This window comes from Cicer arietinum, chromosome 5 (genome assembly GCF_000331145.2).
Source record: "Cicer arietinum cultivar CDC Frontier isolate Library 1 chromosome 5, Cicar.CDCFrontier_v2.0, whole genome shotgun sequence".
Classification (NCBI taxonomy): domain Eukaryota; kingdom Viridiplantae; phylum Streptophyta; class Magnoliopsida; order Fabales; family Fabaceae; genus Cicer; species Cicer arietinum.
This window is the reverse complement of record NC_021164.2, coordinates 4,608,735-4,626,081: the sequence shown is the minus strand read 5'-3', so window position 1 is coordinate 4,626,081 and position 17,347 is coordinate 4,608,735. Positions and strand designations below refer to the sequence as shown.

General features: G+C 31.3%; 2 protein-coding genes across 3 annotated transcripts; one reads left to right on the top strand and one right to left on the bottom strand.

The window, feature by feature from the left end:
- The first annotated feature begins 3,716 nt into the window (after window positions 1-3,716).
- On the top strand, window positions 3,717-8,285 carry LOC101502867 (proline-rich receptor-like protein kinase PERK8). Its single transcript, XM_073368162.1, has 5 exons — window positions 3,717-4,125; window positions 4,957-5,105; window positions 5,833-6,048; window positions 7,152-7,301; window positions 8,094-8,285. Exons 1-5 carry the CDS (start codon window positions 3,732-3,734, stop codon window positions 8,283-8,285), a joined length of 1,101 nt encoding a protein of 366 aa, XP_073224263.1. The 5' UTR covers window positions 3,717-3,731.
- An 811-nt stretch (window positions 8,286-9,096) lies between these two features.
- On the bottom strand, window positions 9,097-14,233 carry LOC101499054 (transcription factor MYB65-like). 2 transcript variants are annotated; one of them, XM_004516467.4, is made up of 5 exons: window positions 13,954-14,233; window positions 13,572-13,706; window positions 12,383-12,759; window positions 10,205-11,213; window positions 9,097-9,492 (listed from the first exon to the last, which is right to left on the bottom strand). In XM_004516467.4, exons 3-5 carry the CDS (start codon window positions 12,740-12,742, stop codon window positions 9,347-9,349), a joined length of 1,515 nt encoding a protein of 504 aa, XP_004516524.1. In that variant the 5' UTR covers window positions 12,743-12,759; window positions 13,572-13,706; window positions 13,954-14,233; the 3' UTR covers window positions 9,097-9,346. The 2 variants fall into 2 exon arrangements, with proteins under 2 accessions (XP_004516524.1, XP_004516525.1); XM_004516468.4 differs by lacking the exon at window positions 13,572-13,706.
- Between the last annotated feature and the right edge of the window lie 3,114 nt (window positions 14,234-17,347).

The following is a 17,347-nucleotide window of genomic DNA, read 5'->3' as shown; positions in this document are numbered from 1 at the left end:
TTTTGACCAGCTCTCCCGCAAAAGGTTTGCCAAATTTATTGGTCAAACCTTGTACTTTTTCAAGTATTTGATATCCAGTCGGTGCTAAAGGAGCTTTACCTTCCTCTGATTTTCCATTGAATGCATTTCTCCACCCACGATATTGATGACTATAAGGTAAAAATCTACGATGTCCAAGAAACACATTCTTCTTATAATGTTTCAACTGCATCCAATTTGTACTCTCTTCACATATAGGACATGAACACTGACCTTTAATGCTATATCCTGATAAATTATCATATGCTGGAAAATCATTAATTGTGCCGAACAACATAGCCCTCAAATTGAAACATTCTTTCTTATACCCATCATAAACTTCCACACTTGTCTCCCACATAATTTTTAAATCTTCAATTAAAGGAGTCAAGTATACGTCGATATCATTCCCCGGTTGTTTGGGTCCAGAAATTAACAGAGACAACATCATAAACTTACGCTTCATACATAACCATGGAGGTAGGTTATATATTACCAAAATCACAGGCCACGTGCTATGTGAGATGCTTTGAAGACCATGTGGATTCATTCCATCAGTAGAAAGTGCAAGTCTTAGATTTCTGGACTCTATCCCGAATTCAGGATACTCGTGATCAATTTTTGCCCATTGTGGGGAATCTGCAGGGTGTCGAAACATTCCATCTCTTCTTCACTGCGATACATGCCATGTCAAGTGTTTTGAATCTTCTTCACTGCGATACATGCGCCTAAATCTTGGTATTATAGGAAAATACCACACGACTTTTGCTGGAGTAGATTCTTTCTTCTTATATCGAGAGACATTGCATTTCGGACACGCCTTAAGTAGTTCATATTCGTTTCGAAATAAAATGCAATCGTTAGGACACGCATGAATCCTTTCGTAACTCATTCCAATAGAACACAAAATCCGTTTAGCCTCGTAGGTTCGACTGGGAAGTTCATTATCATCTGGCAACATATCTTTTATGAGTGTTAATAATTCTGTAAAGCTTTTATCAGACCATCCATTACTCGCTTTTAAGTTGTACAACTTTAATATCGCTGACAGTCTTGTGAATTTAGTACAACCATTATATAATTCTTTCTCTGCATCACTCAACAAACTTTCAAACATTTTAGGACAATCTCGAAGATCTTCTTCAACTGCTTTTGCAATCTCATCAACTCGGTCCGGCTCATATGTATCTGTATCGAAGTCAGTTGAAGCATATGTCGAACTATTCTCAAAATTAATGTTTCCTTTTTTTTTTTCTCACCATGTCTTATCCAACATGTGTAGCTTTGATCAATTCCATTACATACTAGATGTCCTTCTAATTCATCTTCTCTAACACGTTTTCCAAAACAACATTTTAAACAAGGACAAACTACTCTATTTGGATCTTTTGCATTCTTCACTGCAAACTCAACAAACTCCTTCACTCCAATTTCATACTCTTTTGACAATCGATTGGCTGAAATCCATTTCCTATCCATATTATACCACCTATATAAATGCAGTTACAAAAATAATAAGCTTTCAAAACATATCAACAAGTTTCAAAAAGAAACCAATATCAACTAACAATTTCAAAACAGAACAGATCATGTGGTATGAGTTTTTGACAATTTTTGACAATTTCAAAACATAACAGATCATGTGTAGAAGAGATTTAATATATATATATATATATATATATATAACAATTTTTAGTAGATTTAATATATATGTAACAAAACATAACAGATCATGTGTAAAAAATACCTGAGACAACGTAGATAGTCGCACAGTACGTAGAGGATATTAGGGTTCCCAACGTATATAATTATTTGAAAGATGTATTTTACAGCGCTTGTGAAAAAAGCGCTGTAATAGGTAGTTAAATTCAATGAAAGCGCATGTGTTTTACAGCGCTTGTGAAAAAAGCGCTGTAATAGGTAGTTAAATTCAATGAAAGCGCATGTATTTTACAGCGCTTGTGAAAAAAGCGTTGTAATAGGTAGTTAAATTCAATGAAAGCAGATGTAGTTTACAGCGCTTGTGAAAAAAGCGTTGTAATAGGTAGTTAAATTCAATGAAAGCGCATGTATTTTACAGCACTGGTGAAAAAAGCGTTGTATTAGGTAGTTCAAATATTTGAAAGCGCATGTGTTTACAGCGCTTGTGAAAAAAGCGCTATAACTGATACGCGAAAGTGCTTCATTTTACAACGCTTTTTTGACAAGCGATGTAAAAGCCTTATAACGTTATGCGCACACGTTATATGACCTACAACAGCGCTTGTTTTACAACGCTTATCAACAAAAGCGCTGTAAAAGGCTCCGTTATTTTTAAAATATATTTACAACAGCGCTTGTGTTTAGCAAACGTTGTAAAAGGGGCGCTGTTAAATGTCATTTTTGGCGTAATGGGGGTACAATTGTATAATAAAATAGAGTTGTCAAATAAATATGTAATTATATATATTCTAAGCTCCAATGGTCCTTCTTGCTTTAATATGTCAATCTCTTCAAGATTACTATTCTAATTATATTGGAATCTTGTATAGAAGTTGTCAATCATTGTTTTCAACAATGTAGCTCTAATGACTATTCCTTTAAAAATAATTGAATACTTAAATCCAAATAGATATCACCAAACCAAGACTCCCTCTTTGGAGTTTTCTTCGTTTTGAACTATGTTGCTTCAACAATTTTTTTTTCCATACTTGGCAATCTAGATGAGTTCAATTTTATTGGTCCATAATTATCACAAGTAGCCAAAACATACTATATGTAATTTTTTTTTCTTGATTTTTAAAAGTGGCATTGGCTGTTAAATAATTCAAATCAAGTTGGTTGGATTTATTTCATCAAATTATGAAAATAATTTTGAGAGCATTAACACTATTGCTTAGTTAATGATGTATTTGTTTAGATTAACATATTGCTTTATTTATTTTTATATATTTTTTGGTGAAATAAGTGGTCACAAGCCCAAAAAGTAGCTAAAAGTATATATTTTACAAAAATAAAATATTTTTTATAAGAAAATTAAAAATATGTTTCGATTTCAATGTGTATTAATAAATTAAATTTTTAATTTGGTATTTTTTTAAAAATGAAATACAATAACAGAAATCACAGCTATATTATGAAGTAGCTAAAAGACAAACACAATTGTTCTTCATAGTGTACATATTTTATTGTATAATATTCATTTTAATTTAATTCTTTTGTTTCAATTTGATATAATCTATATTATTTGAAGTTATTTAAAATTTAGTTTTAGCATATATATGTTTTTAAATTAAAACTAAATTTGGAAAAGAATTGTAAGGACAAATTTATACAAAAAATGCCAACCAAAATAGCTAATTATTTTTTAATTCCCTTTATATTATAGTATAAAATATAGATGAGACTTTAATTTTATTAAAATAAATGACACTCTAATTAAGCATAGATTTTTGGCCAACCAACAAAAGGGAAGAGCCCTAAGTTTCACAATTACAATTAAATAATGAAAAAACAACAAGAAAATAATAACAATTAAATAACGAAAAAAATTAACAATTAAATAATATAAAAGAAACAAGAAAAATTGTATCATCCACTAAGCATCCCTTGGAATCCTAGTGCCAAAATTGTATATTACAAAGTCCATTTTTTTTGGGGGCTCTAATACTTAAACAACCCTTCAAATGAAACAACATTAGCAAAAGAATATTATTCATTAAACAAAACAAAAAATGTCTCACTCTCATCAAATAATTGAACAACCTACACAAAATTATGTTTGTTCAATTTGCTACAACAAAAGACCAAAACTTGATTACACAAGAAGAGATTTCACATATGCTGAGTTACATGCAGCCACACAAGGCTTTTCCATAAAGAATTTTCTTTCAGAAGGTGGATTTGGTTCTGTTTACAAAGGAGAGATTAATGGACAAAAAATTGCTGTTAAGCAATGTATACATGCAAGTTATAAACAAGAGAAGGAGTTTAAGAGTGAAGTTGATGCATTAAGTAAAGCAAGACATGAAAATGTTGTTGTGTTGCTTGGATCATGTTCTGAAGGAAACCATAGGCTTCTTGTCTATGAATTTGTTTGCAATGGTTCATTAGACCAACATTTATCACGTATGATATTAAAATAAATTCATACTTCGAAAATTTTATTTTGTCTTAACTTTCTGATCCTCAAGAGAAAAGGGTTTAAATAATTCTGGAGGTAAGTGAAGTGTGATCAAGGATTGTTCCAGTCAAGATTCAAATTCAGGTTGTCAAAACAATTCATTTGAAGTTCGTTAACTGCTTGAATCCAACCTCTAGGTTAATTTTGTAAATATATATGAGTGTATGGTTCTCCTGGTAAATCGGAGTTCGATCGAGAGATAAGTAAAAGTCTAGCTTAGGTTTGTTCTAGTCAGTATTTGAATCCAGGGTGTCTTGAATAATCCATTCTTAACTGAAGTTCATTAACTGCTTGAGTCCAAGCACTACGTTAACTTAGTAATTATATATGAGTGTATGCTTCTCCTGATATTTGGATCGGACTCCTCTAAAGTAAACTATTTCGAAGGAGTAGAGTGAGTGATATTAACATTTGTTTAACAAGTCACGATATTTATATTTATACATGTATGTTTAATCAGTCACGAGTTGTGGAAATATCAATCATTGATTTATTTACTTTTTCAACTACTCACTTCAGAAAAAAATAAATCTCTAATATTTAGATGATAAGTAAGTAGATGTTCGAATGTAGCATAGCACAACGAGTATTAAATACAACAGTTACTTTGTAACCCTAAACATTGCATAGAAAAACTACAAATATCACTATATTTTCAGAGACATAGACACAATTGTTCATACTTGATCGGTGATTGTGTTTTTGTGTGCGTTTATTTATTTAGAGATGAATTTGTTGTTCAACCATTTCTAAATTTGAATAATATTATGATGCAGAACATTCTCGCAAGCCTCTTTGTTGGCAAGATAGGGTGAAAGTAGCTAATGGAGCTGCTAAAGGATTGCTATACCTACATCAGAACAATATCATACATAGAGATATAAAACCAAACAACATTCTTCTTACACATGATCATGAAGTAATGGTTGGTAATCTTAACATAATTGACATTGTTCATTTTAGTATTTACTACACTAAGCTTATCTGGAAAATATTCCAATATTCCTTTCCAATCATTTCAACAATATATTTAGATTAAAGGGTGTCTAATGTCGAACACAAATACGACACTCATTCAAGTTATTACATTCAATTACTTTCATTTTCTCAAATTATTGTTAGTGTCTACGTATAAATATCATTATTGTGTTCAGTGTTCCTGCCAGTAGGACTGTCCGAATACTAAACCAACTGACCCACACGAAAAACCGAAATGTGGTGGCTAGTTCATGAACCAAACTGTACCAGTTCATTTTGGTTAAGTTCATGAACTATATATCACGGTTTGGTTCTTTTCAATGCGGTTCGATTCAATTTAACAGTTCAGTTTATTTCTTAGTTTTTTAAACCGTCTTAATATTCACGTTGGTTCAATTTTTTATTTTTGTAATTGTCCGCAATTCAGAACGGTTGGGTTGACAAAGAATGAATTTGGTTCAAAAAAGCTATAGTTTGGTTTTTTGTTAAGGTAATTTCGATTCGGATCATAAATAACAATTTAGTTCGGCTCAGGACGAATCATTAAAAGTTTGGTTTAGTTTAACCGAATTGTTGTAACAGTTGAATAGGTATTTTATAAATTAAAAGAGGAACTAATAATATGTTCAAATACATTTTAGATGATAAATGAATTGTTTTGATGTTGTTCTCAGCTGGGTGATTTTGGTTTGGCAAAAATTGTAAGTGAAGAATTCTCATGTTCAGTTGAATGTCCTGGAAATCTAGCATATTGGGCACCAGAATATGCAGCATTTGGTAAAGTATCAAATAAAACAGATGTGTATTCTTTTGGTGTGGTTTTAGTTGAACTAATAACTGGAATGAGGACCACAGACAAAAGACTTGGAGGAAAAGGTCTAGTGGGATGGGTAAGAATTTCAACACTATTTGGCAGTACATACATGATGCAATGCAATACTTATGACTTGTGATTGTGATTGCATTTCTCTGATATTATACTTGCAAACTTTAACCAACCTTTAACATTTGTCATGTACTTTGGAGGAAGTTAAAGTTACAAAAAAATGTTATGAAAATATGTGATTGTTGATTATTATTAGAATTTGGGTTGATTCTAACTACAAAATTGGTTTTTAAGGTGGAATATGCTCGTATTTATATATATGTCATGCTCATGATTGAACATCTAAAATGTAATTTGGATGATACAATAACGGGTGGCGTAATTAATTTTGAATAGATTTTGATACCATCTTAAAATTTGAATTGTGTCTAATTCAATCCTACAAAAATGTTTGTCTGGAGAGATATACATCCCACATATAACTACATTTTTAGGTCATATCTCATAAAATGTGAAATTCTCATAAGTAATGGATTAACTGGACAAACACTGATACCGGCTTGTAATATGGAATATAGTATTTAAACATTGCATTGTACTTTATACTAGGTCGGTTCAAGGGCCAAGCAACCCAAGTTAGGACTTTAAAATTTAATTCTTTAGGACTTGTCTTTATATTATTATTCCTAATGATGGATATAAAGATAAAAGGTGAGGAATTACTTTCTAATGGTTGTTGAGGAACCTAATTGAGGCGTGGGGGGAACTAGCTAGTAATAATATATATATATATATATATATATATATATATATATAAGTCTTGTGTTATTATTTTTATTTAAAAAGACCTCACTGTAACATTTGTTTTAGGCCTCTAAATATGTTAGGTGCTATAAATTTTATAACCCTAAGAATTCCATAATTGAAATACTACAAAAGAGAGACATAGGTGCAATTGATCGAAATCCATGAATGTGATAGTTCATTTTATCAATTTTTCTTCGGAGTTGGATTTGTTGTTCACACAATAATTTAAGAAATAATTTACAAAAATAGGGCTGGATTTTTTTAGAGCTTGCTAATGTAGGGGTCTGAATTTGGCCTCTAAATTACTTATTTCATTCAAGCTTCCAAGAAATTTTAGTTGGTCATTTATCTTTGTTGCAGGCTAGATCACTACTAAGACAAGGGAACTGTAAAACACTTGTTGATGAAAGGATAATTGATTCTCATGACTGTCATCAACTCCTTTGGATGAGCCGTTTAGCTGGAAATTGTCTAAACAAGGATCCTCATAAACGATTGGATATGAATACAGTAAATCTCTTTGTCTCATGTTAACTGTTGTTTAAGGTTATGCACAATTCTTAATTAAATAATTTAGTGTACTGATTTCTATAATAAAATTAATTTCATTTACTTATGTACCTTTCTAAATAATAGTTAGTGGAATATTTAGGTGGATCGAGATACAATAAATAAGCATATAATAGTGAGAAAAAAAATACATAATTTAAAATGACAAATAATTTCAAACACAAATAAATATTTCAAACTTGACACTTATACATGAGATAGAACAAATATCTTTATCTTCCACTTTCATATATCGGCAAAATCTAACTTCAGGATTTCATTTTGGGAGTAATCATGAAAATCCAAGCCCAAATTTATTTTGGAAATGGATTTGATACAATAATTTTTTTTAGTCATTATCAAATTTTATATTTTAGATCTGATTTGACAAAGTTAAAAATGAATTTTCCGATCTTCTATTAGCGGATGAGAACTAGATAATAGGTTGATTAGAAATTAGATAGCAAAATCAGTCAACAAAAATAAACAAGAACAATTAATCAGTTTGCTTTGAGTTTCATCATAACTTGTTAACAGCTAATTAAACACAGACACTTCAAAATAGTAATTTGAGTTTATACTAAGTTCAAGTTATCTATTACAATCCTACCTTGTCTTAAAATTTATCATGTTACTATGCTCGTGTCATGTCCTATTTTCTTTCTAATTACACATTTACACTACACATTTTCATACAGTAAAGAAAAATATCTCCTCTTCTGATTTTTTCTTTATACATATTATTACTACTAGGTGGTCAAAGCTTTAATACATATAACGGAAGGTTGCACTAGCTGCATTGTGGGAAAAGACAGTAGAACCCTTTCCATGTCAGGCTATTCCAAGTCAAAAGATGATATGCATGACTCTTCAGAATCAGATGGTGAAAGTGGAAACATTGGTAGTAGTTCCAACAGTACAAAATGCAAAAAACACAAAATATAACAATGCCTTAGAAGAGTTTAATGTCTTACATATTCTTCTTATGATCAAATTTGTAGCTTCTAATACTCAGCTTCTTTAAATCTAGCAAAAGCAAAAGTTTGACTTGGTCCTCAATACCAAGTTCTATCCATTATATGGCCTAAATTTAACTACAATTCTTGACTTGGTTTCTCAAAAGTAGTGTATGCTATATCCCTCTTATTCTTCTTAACTTGTACAACAAGTTTCTGAAACATTGAGTTTTATGAACAGGTTCAAATAGAAATGCCATTGTCGATATTTATTTAGTCTTGAACTTCTGTTTAATAAAAAGGATTCGAACAATAACATAGGCGATGGAAGAAATAAGTATTTCATTATTATACATCATTTGGTTACTTCCAATACAAGAACAAATAATTTACTCAACCATGTTCAAAATACACAACCCATAGACATAAATCTAAGCCTTGAGTAAAAAATAACAAGACTAGAAAAGAGAAGAATAAAGATGAAATTCATCTTTTCCAAAGGACCCCATATAATTGCTTACTCACTTGTGGAATCCCTTTGTCCTTCAATTTTTTGTGTTCTTCAAACTCGTCAAATGACCAACTAGACAATGTTTTTACATATGTTTTCACTCCTTAACAAGTCAATAAACATTCTAAAAGGTTCCAAAATCGAGATTGACTACCATAATGTGTGTTCTAAACTTCTAATTGGTGAGGAAAAGGGAAAAATATACTACATCAAGTTCATCATTATCCTATATTGATCAGATCAGATAATCAAATCAATGACAAAATATTAGCACAATCAGCAAACATGATGAGCAAAGAAATACAAGGCATTCTCACACCATTTAGCAGCTTGCAATCCAAAGTTTCAAGTGCCATGTTGTTCTACAAATTATTCAAATACCTGCAGAAGTGCATTGTCATAGGAGTTTCCAGATTGTATAAAATAAGTGCAAAACCTAAAGATATTACAAGGATTACTCGTGTAAAAAGAATAACATGAATGCATAAGGAAAAGTTCATAACATGCATCAGTCATCATTAAGTCGTCATTAGCGTCAGTCATGTTCTTCTCAGGTCCATAAACTGGTCATTCCAATCTGAAGCTAACAAAACATCTGGCCAAGTGATGTTCAACAAAGACATGGGTTGATTTTCACTGTTAGGGGTAGAAACTTGGTCAACAGGCTCATATTTCACATTGTTGCCTGCAGAAATTTCTAACATCACAACTTTTACAAGGAATTATAATAGATCTGTTGCAAGTGACAAGCTAAAAACAGAAACTAAGGGTGAAATCTACCACTGATTTTAAGAATATATATATATATGTGTGTGTGTGTGTGTGTGTGTGTGTGGAAAATGTAACGATGAGCCATGTAATAAAGCATCTAATATGCATATAATTATGAAATCTTGCATGGTTCCAAAGATGTATGTGGAAATATACACAAATTTGAAAAGAGAAATGATAGTTTGACACACAATTGACTTAAAAATTCAATAGCAAATAGTTGGTTAATGGATTCAAATATGTAGTTAACTGCGTTCAGTAGATGGTTAATGGATATAATAGGTTTCGATACTTACTAACCATCCATTGAACGGGGTTAACCACAAAATTTGAACATGATTAACCACAATTTCCAGGTGCTTAAATCTATATGTAATTGGACACTTAGAAATTGTGGTTAATTATATTTGAATTCTTGGTTAATTACATTGGGTGAATGGTTAATGAGTATCATCATCTGTTATATTCATTAACCATCCGCACAACATAATTAACCACGTATATGAACTCTATTAACTAGTCATTTTTGGTACCGATATTGTGTCGATTTTTGTGTCAAAACCATAATTCATTTGAAAAGGCTTTTCAACTATTAGTCTTTGTTTACCACATTAAAATGTACTAACCATTAAAGTTCTGAGCAGGTGTCAATTTATCCCATGAGTTCCCATTGGTGTTAACAGCATGACACTCATTCAGGATTGAGGTTGCACCAAAGGGAGATGCCCGGTCAGTGTAATCTTCCCATTCTGTTTCATTCATGTTCAAAACAGAACTCTCAGCTCTGTCAACCGGAGTTGCAGTAGATGAATGTGAACTCTTGTCAGAACTATTGTTCTTTGAATTTGGAAAAGTCTTCGACTGATAAACTAAGGCCTCGAGCGTGCCACTATTATGTGGTGAAGAACAACCGGACTCTAGCGCAGCATGTGGCAGAGGAGACTGATTGAATACATCAACAGACTCATTCAATGGAGGTTGGGGAAAGGTACCCCAGCCACCAAAGCCGGTTTCTGGATATTGGAGTGAAGGGAGCTCCAACTTCACAGCCTTGGATGTCGGCTTAGAAGTGGAGGAATTGCCATTTGATAGGGAATGGAGGTAACACATTGAGTAATGTGAGGAAGGACTAGGATCAAGTGGAGAATGCAATTCAAATGATTGTACAATCTTATCAGAAGTATGATCCTGAACATGGTAATAAGGATAAAACCAATTCTTGTTTGTTCCACTTGAACCGAGAAAAGGCATTGTTGATTCTCGGAGATGGTGATGGTTAGGTAGTGCTGATGGCACAGAATTACAATATGGAGGAGAATCAAAACTGTTTAGCAGGATGCTGTTAGCAGAAATATCAGGATTCTCTGGCACAATTGCAATAGGTAAGATTCCCTGATTTTGCTTCAAATTCAAATTGTCAAATATTGCATCATGCATCTCATAGTTGTTTTTCGGCAAGAAATCATGATGCCCTCTATCACCATCATTGATTCCACCAGTGCCTTGGCCACGTTGACCCTCTTGAAATGGTCGCTTACGCACTTCTTTAGGATAAACTGGCAAGCCAGCCCGTTGACACCTCTTGGTCCGAGTATTCCAGTAGTTCTTTATTTCATTATCTGTACGACCAGGCAACTAAAACCAAAAGAAATCAATAATAAAAAACAATCATGGATTAAGAAAATTAATACATGATAATGGAAGCAAGGATTTGTTGGGATTAATAGCCTTCTCCGCTTTGGAGGAAGATAGTTCTCCTTTATTTGAAAACCCAAAATGTCCAGGAGTACTTAAGACATTTTATTAAAAAATTTATCGGAAATCTAAATCTATCAATTATCCTCCTTTTTTTTACATAGATTTAGATCCTCTAAAGTGTGGAGTAATAAATAACCATTGTTTTTTAAATCAACGGTTATTGTTAATAACCTTCTTTATATTAGGCTTCTACAGTTTTCATGTTTTCTAATATATGATTATGATTAAGCAAATTCGCAATTATGTTAATCCATTTAAGGTGTACAACTTAAAATTTACAGAGAACTATATACACAAATAAATTGAATAGATGCTCTGATATGAATGTTTTCTGAAATACTGTACAATCATACTGATTACTGAATTCTTTAAACTAACATGACGATATCATGTAAAATCTACAAAGATATTGTAAGGCTGTCTGCTGTGTAAAAATTGTCACACAAAATGTTTCAGTATCAAAGGATGTTTACACCTATGAAGCACTGCTACAGACACTAGACACAACACTGATACGTAGACACCAATAATAAATTAAGAAAATAGAAGTAATTGAATGTAACTACATGTTCCGTTGCCATGTCGGTGTCCAATGCCAACAAGTGTTGGACACCAGACACGTGTCAGACACAAACATGCCTTCATTTGAAATGCCGATGCTACATAGGTTTACACAGACCGTTTGTGTTAGCCGCAAAACCAGCTATTAGGATACAACCACATATATTTAGATTGAGATTATTTAAATAACCAGTTTCATTCATTTATCAATATGTTTGTTGTTGAACAGTGCTGAGTCGCATAAATCTAATTAGCTTGTTTCATATAGTTAGGGACAAGTTTAAAAAAAACAAAACAGGGAATCATATGGAACTATGGAAGATTGGAAGTTCCGTTATAAAGAAGATACAGCGAAGACGTAAACATCACTGACATCATCTATGGAAAATAGTGTATTGATACATTTAACCAAAACAAAAAGAAACATAAAAATGAAACAAGAAAACTAAAGATGTAAGGCAACGACAAAGGCAAAGTGTGCTTACGTGTGCTGCCATACGTGCCCATTTGTTTCCCATTTTGGAATGGAGTTTAGCAATCAACTGCTCCTCATCAGCAGTAAATGACCCTTTCTTTAAATTTGGCCGTAAGTGATTTGCCCATCGCAGCCGACAACTTTTTCCACATCGAGACAGTCCAGAATTCTTCTGAACAGCATTCCAGTTCCCCTCTCCATGCTTCCTGACGTAGTCAACCAAAATAGCATCTTCCGCAGATGTCCATGGCCCTTTCTTCAGAACAACAACTCCACCAACACTTCCTCCATTACCCTCATCGTTCAACTGTGACCTCGTTTGATCATTGCATTGCATATCATCCTCATTCTCAGTTTTCACTTGATTCATCTCTCAAACGATAGAGTCTGCAAATCATTTTACAACCACAAATTAAAGTAGCTAAATATGCCACAAATAAAATGAAATGAAACCCTTACAAAAAGCAATTAATATCCTAAATTTACTGTTCCATTCACTGAATTTCCTTTAACCTAACTTTTGTGTGGGGGACCGAGACACGTCAAGACACAAACAGAAAGATATTCAATTCAATGATCAAGACAATAAAATAGAAAACCAGAAAATACCTTTATCAAGGTGCATCAATTACAAACAGAGCTACCACAGTTCTTAAATGGAAATGAAAATAATTAAATGCACAATAAAAGCCAAGCAGCTCTATCCTTTGAGAGTAAACAGTAAAAAGCAGTAAGTATACAAAATTTTAATAATCTAAGTTTCAATATCTTATGAATTAAAAGATCTGAGAAGTCAATGGTGATATCATGTGAATCAGGAAAATGACAACTAAAATCAAACCAACTATGATTATTGCAATTTCACATCACATTAATTACGCCTAACCAAATCAGGAAGTAAAATATATACAGGAACAGCATCATTTTGATTGAAGATGAGAAACCAAAAATTTCCAATCCCTTACTCTAATACACAATTCATTTTCCCCCCAACCCATCACCCTAATATATATTGATTTACAACATCATGGAACACAATTATTACAAAATTAATAACATGAGAAAAAGAACAAAAACATTTACTATAAGCCACCTAATTAATTAATAAATAAAACTACCATGTCCTAGCTCAACAAGTATTAATTAATAATATATCAAATGAAAGTAATTAATAATAAACAAAAGTGAAAAATTACTACCTGAATAGGAAGTGATAGTATTCAATTTAAAGATCCAAAGCTTTTAACTAAAATTCCCAATTAATATGAATCTTTTAGGTTTCAAAGAAGCTGAAATTCAGCTACAAACTGAATGAAACAGTGAAAACTGTGTTCCTGAAATTTACAATTACAAATAAAAAATAAATAAACAAAAATAAAAAATCAAGAAAATTAATCAAAACACAATAAAGTGTTTGCATTAAATGCAACAATTAACACACACACAAAAAAAACACGAAAGATGAATCAGCAATTCTGTAATGAAACTAAAAATAGAAAGACGGAATTAGAGAATGAAATTGTGAGAATGTTGTGAAAATTGAGATTATTATTGAAAAATGATGAGAAATTGGATCCTAACCGAAGTTTGTGAAGGAGTTGAAGGAGGATTCGAGCGAAGAAAGAGCACAACATTGAAATCAGAATTAAGGTTACAGAGAGAGAGAGAGAGTTACATCGTGTATAATAGAGAGTGAAAGTGAAAGTGAGAGAGAGAGAGAGAGAGAGAGAGAGAGAGAAAGGAAAATGGTAACAAAAAGGAAGAGTTTGTAGAGAGAGAAAGAAAGGGAAGAAGGAGAAATTGCAGGGAGAGAGAGAAAAAAGGAGGAGGTGGTGTGGAGATTTGCCTATGGGATACCACCACCTATCATTCTTTCTCCATGTGTTTTTTTTTTAATATAATTTAAATTATATCAAATGGAATAAATAAATTTATCATTCAAATTTCTAAATTTAAATTAATTATTGAATTTTATAAAGAATATATATTTTTGAAATTGTAAGGTAGTCATTAAAATTGTTCATATTTAAACTTTTATTTTTAGAAATTATGATGTGATCTTTTACATTGATCTTGTATAAATATTTTTATGAAATTTAAATCTTCTATAAACTATTTTGTCTGTAATTAGACTATGTAAAATTACAATTAGTCATAAATCTATTTCTAAGATGTTAAATTTTTGTCGATAAATTTGCTATCAAAAATATAACATTGATGTAACATGAATAAGTATTCAATTACACTATTATATTAAAATGTCTAAAGACAAAAGTTTGGAGGAACTATTTTGATTGATATTTTACAATTTCATATTTGTCAATTTACAAAATTTGAAGATAAATTTAACCGACGTTATAATTTTAATGACCAATTTGTCTATTCACTTTATACTTTAGCAATTGAAATTAGGTGAATAATACTAGTATCATCTTTATATGTGGTCCACATGTACTTATATTTAAATATTATTGAAAATTTTATATGTGGTCCACATGTACTTTTATCATGCTTTTTTAATTTCCACTTTTTTTTGTTTTGAGAAACTACAATTAATGCTTAACTTTTCAATTTATTCTCTTCGCACCACTTGTTGCATTCTTTTTGGTGTACTCTTTTTTGGTAAGTACAGTGTTAAAAGTACTTTGATTAATTAAAATGATTTAAACAAATTTTATTTTGTCAAATATACATTTGAAAAAATATATACAACTATAAATTATGCTATAGAAAATTTTATTAATTAACTATATTTTAGGTATATGTAATTCGGATTATATGTGAGTTTGGTCTCTAAAATTTTATTGAGGCTAAATTAAATTTTCTATTTCAAGTTCTTGAAAGATTAGTCTAGTGACTAGTAGTTTGAATTGAGACATCAAAAGAGTTTTACTAAGAAAGTTTAAAATTTGATTTATACTACTAACATTTATCTTTTATCTAGCAAACTAACCATTAGCATTTGTCCATAAATAAATCCCTCTATTTGAACTACTAAACAAATAATGTCATTTTCCTTTCACCTAAAATAATAATCGTTCATGTGTTGTTAGTATCCCAAAAAATGTAACTTTTAATTTGCCAACACTTAATTATGATGAAATCAAACTCGTGATGAATTGTTAAATTATCCCTGAATATCTTCAGAAAGATAATTTGCAATGCCTCTATCCCTACTCCAAGTCTCTTTTTACTTGGAGACTTTTCCATAATAAATTCCCTACTAGTGCAAACTTTATTGTTCGTGGTTGTTGTATTGTTTCTCAATGTAACTTGTGTTTTAACGCTGTAGATTGTTGTCGGTATTTATTATTTGATTATGAGTTGGTTATCTTTTAGTAATAATAACAATATTAACAGTTCCAACATGAGTTCCCTTAAAAATCATTTATGTAAAAGGATTTTTTTACTGATAGTAGAGTAATTCTGCAAATTAATATGTGTTGCATTCTCGTCATTTCTACGATTTATTTTGCTAGTATCGCTATTTTTTTTTTTTTAATTATGCAATATCTCTCAACCGTGAGTTACCATGGGATGTAAATTATCGTTATTAACAATAAAATTTGGATATATTATATTCGATACCATAACCTTTGAGTTTCCTTCCAAATCAGAAATAAGAAAAGGATTGAAATTATTTTGGTTGTCTCAATTCATTTTGTCATCAACCTCATTTGTTTGGGATTACTCTGGTGGATAACCATACTAGAGATACTACTTCTCTGAACATTCAAGACTCTGTTTCTTAAATATTTTTGGGTGAATTTGTATGTCTCTGCTTTTATAATTGTAGAGGTTTTTTTGGCACCCTCTTTTGATTTGTTGGGTGAAGTGTAATACAAATGGCACAACGCTTGGTTGTCTTGACCCTGCTACTTGTGGAGGTATTTTCAGAGATATCAATGCTTCCAATATGGCTTGTTTTGCTTTGAACTTGAATATACCTTCTTCCTTCAATGTGAAGTTTCATGGTGTTATGTTTGCTATTGAAATTGCTAATACAAAAAAAGAAGGAACAATCTTTTGTTAGAAACAACTTCAATTGGTTACTTTTGCTTTTAAGTCTCTTATCATTGTCCCTTGACAAATTAGCAATAGATGGATGAATTGTTTGGCTTTAACTAAGAATATGAATTTCATTGTTTTTCACATCTATAGAGAGGATAATCGTTGTGCCGATAAAATATTTTCTTTGGGTCTTTAGCACCATGAGTTTTAGTGGTGGGATAATATCCCCTTGCATTAGAGATATTTTTTGAAGAAACTAATAAGGCCTGCCTCATTATCGTTTTACTTCATGTTGGCCTCTATTGCTTTTTTATTTTTATTTTTTTGTTTATGTCTTCTTCGTTGGATGAGGTTTGTCCACCTAGTTGCCATCATTTATTGTTATATTTGTTGCACTCTTTTTTCCTTTATCTTGATTTTATCTCATATGATTTTTTCGGTAAGGTATTCAATGAGACAGTTGTTTATTCATTTTTGTTGTTTTGGGTTTTGGCCTAGACCCCTAAGTCTCTCTCTCTTATCTTTTATTTTATTTTTAACAATATTTACTAGGATGCTGCAAATTGGGGTGTTTGAAGGTGAAAAAGACGGAAGAAAGTAGGGTTTGAATTATTATTTTTTAAAAAAACTTTTTGTGAAAACAAGTTCTGGTTAGAAACATAAAACAAAAGTAAATAAGAAAGAGAGATCACAAAACCAATTTATCTTGGTTCACCATCAACACGGTAACTACTTCCAATGACTTCACTCTGAATGATTTAATCCACTAAATCAAATTGATTTTCACAAGCACGAGAATATCTACTAGTATCTTGACTATGTTTTAATCTTTTCAAACTTTTAGGTTTGTACAATCAAACTTTTGAGGTTACAACCACTATTAGGCTATGTTACAGATATCAAGGGTTGAATTGTTTATGGGTAATCCTTACAAGAGGATATTATAATGTAAACACTCAATAAA

What these genes read in the sequence shown, in the direction of transcription:
- LOC101502867 (XM_073368162.1), top strand. Translation starts at nt 3,732, where the DNA reads ATGTCTCACTCTCATCAAATAATTGAACAACCTACACAAAATTATGTT. An exon ending in GAAAAGGTCTAGTGGGATGG is followed by an intron (nt 6,049 to 7,151) that starts GTAAGAATTTCA and finishes TCTTTGTTGCAG; the next exon opens with GCTAGATCACTACTAAGACA. An exon ending in AACGATTGGATATGAATACA is followed by an intron (nt 7,302 to 8,093) that starts GTAAATCTCTTT and finishes TATTACTACTAG; the next exon opens with GTGGTCAAAGCTTTAATACA.
- LOC101499054 (XM_004516467.4), bottom strand. Translation starts at nt 12,742, where the DNA reads ATGAATCAAGTGAAAACTGAGAATGAGGATGATATGCAATGCAATGAT. An exon ending in GGGCACGTATGGCAGCACAC is followed by an intron (nt 11,214 to 12,382) that starts GTAAGCACACTT and finishes TTTTGGTTTTAG; the next exon opens with TTGCCTGGTCGTACAGATAA. An exon ending in ACCTGCTCAGAACTTTAATG is followed by an intron (nt 9,493 to 10,204) that starts GTTAGTACATTT and finishes AAATTTCTGCAG; the next exon opens with GCAACAATGTGAAATATGAG.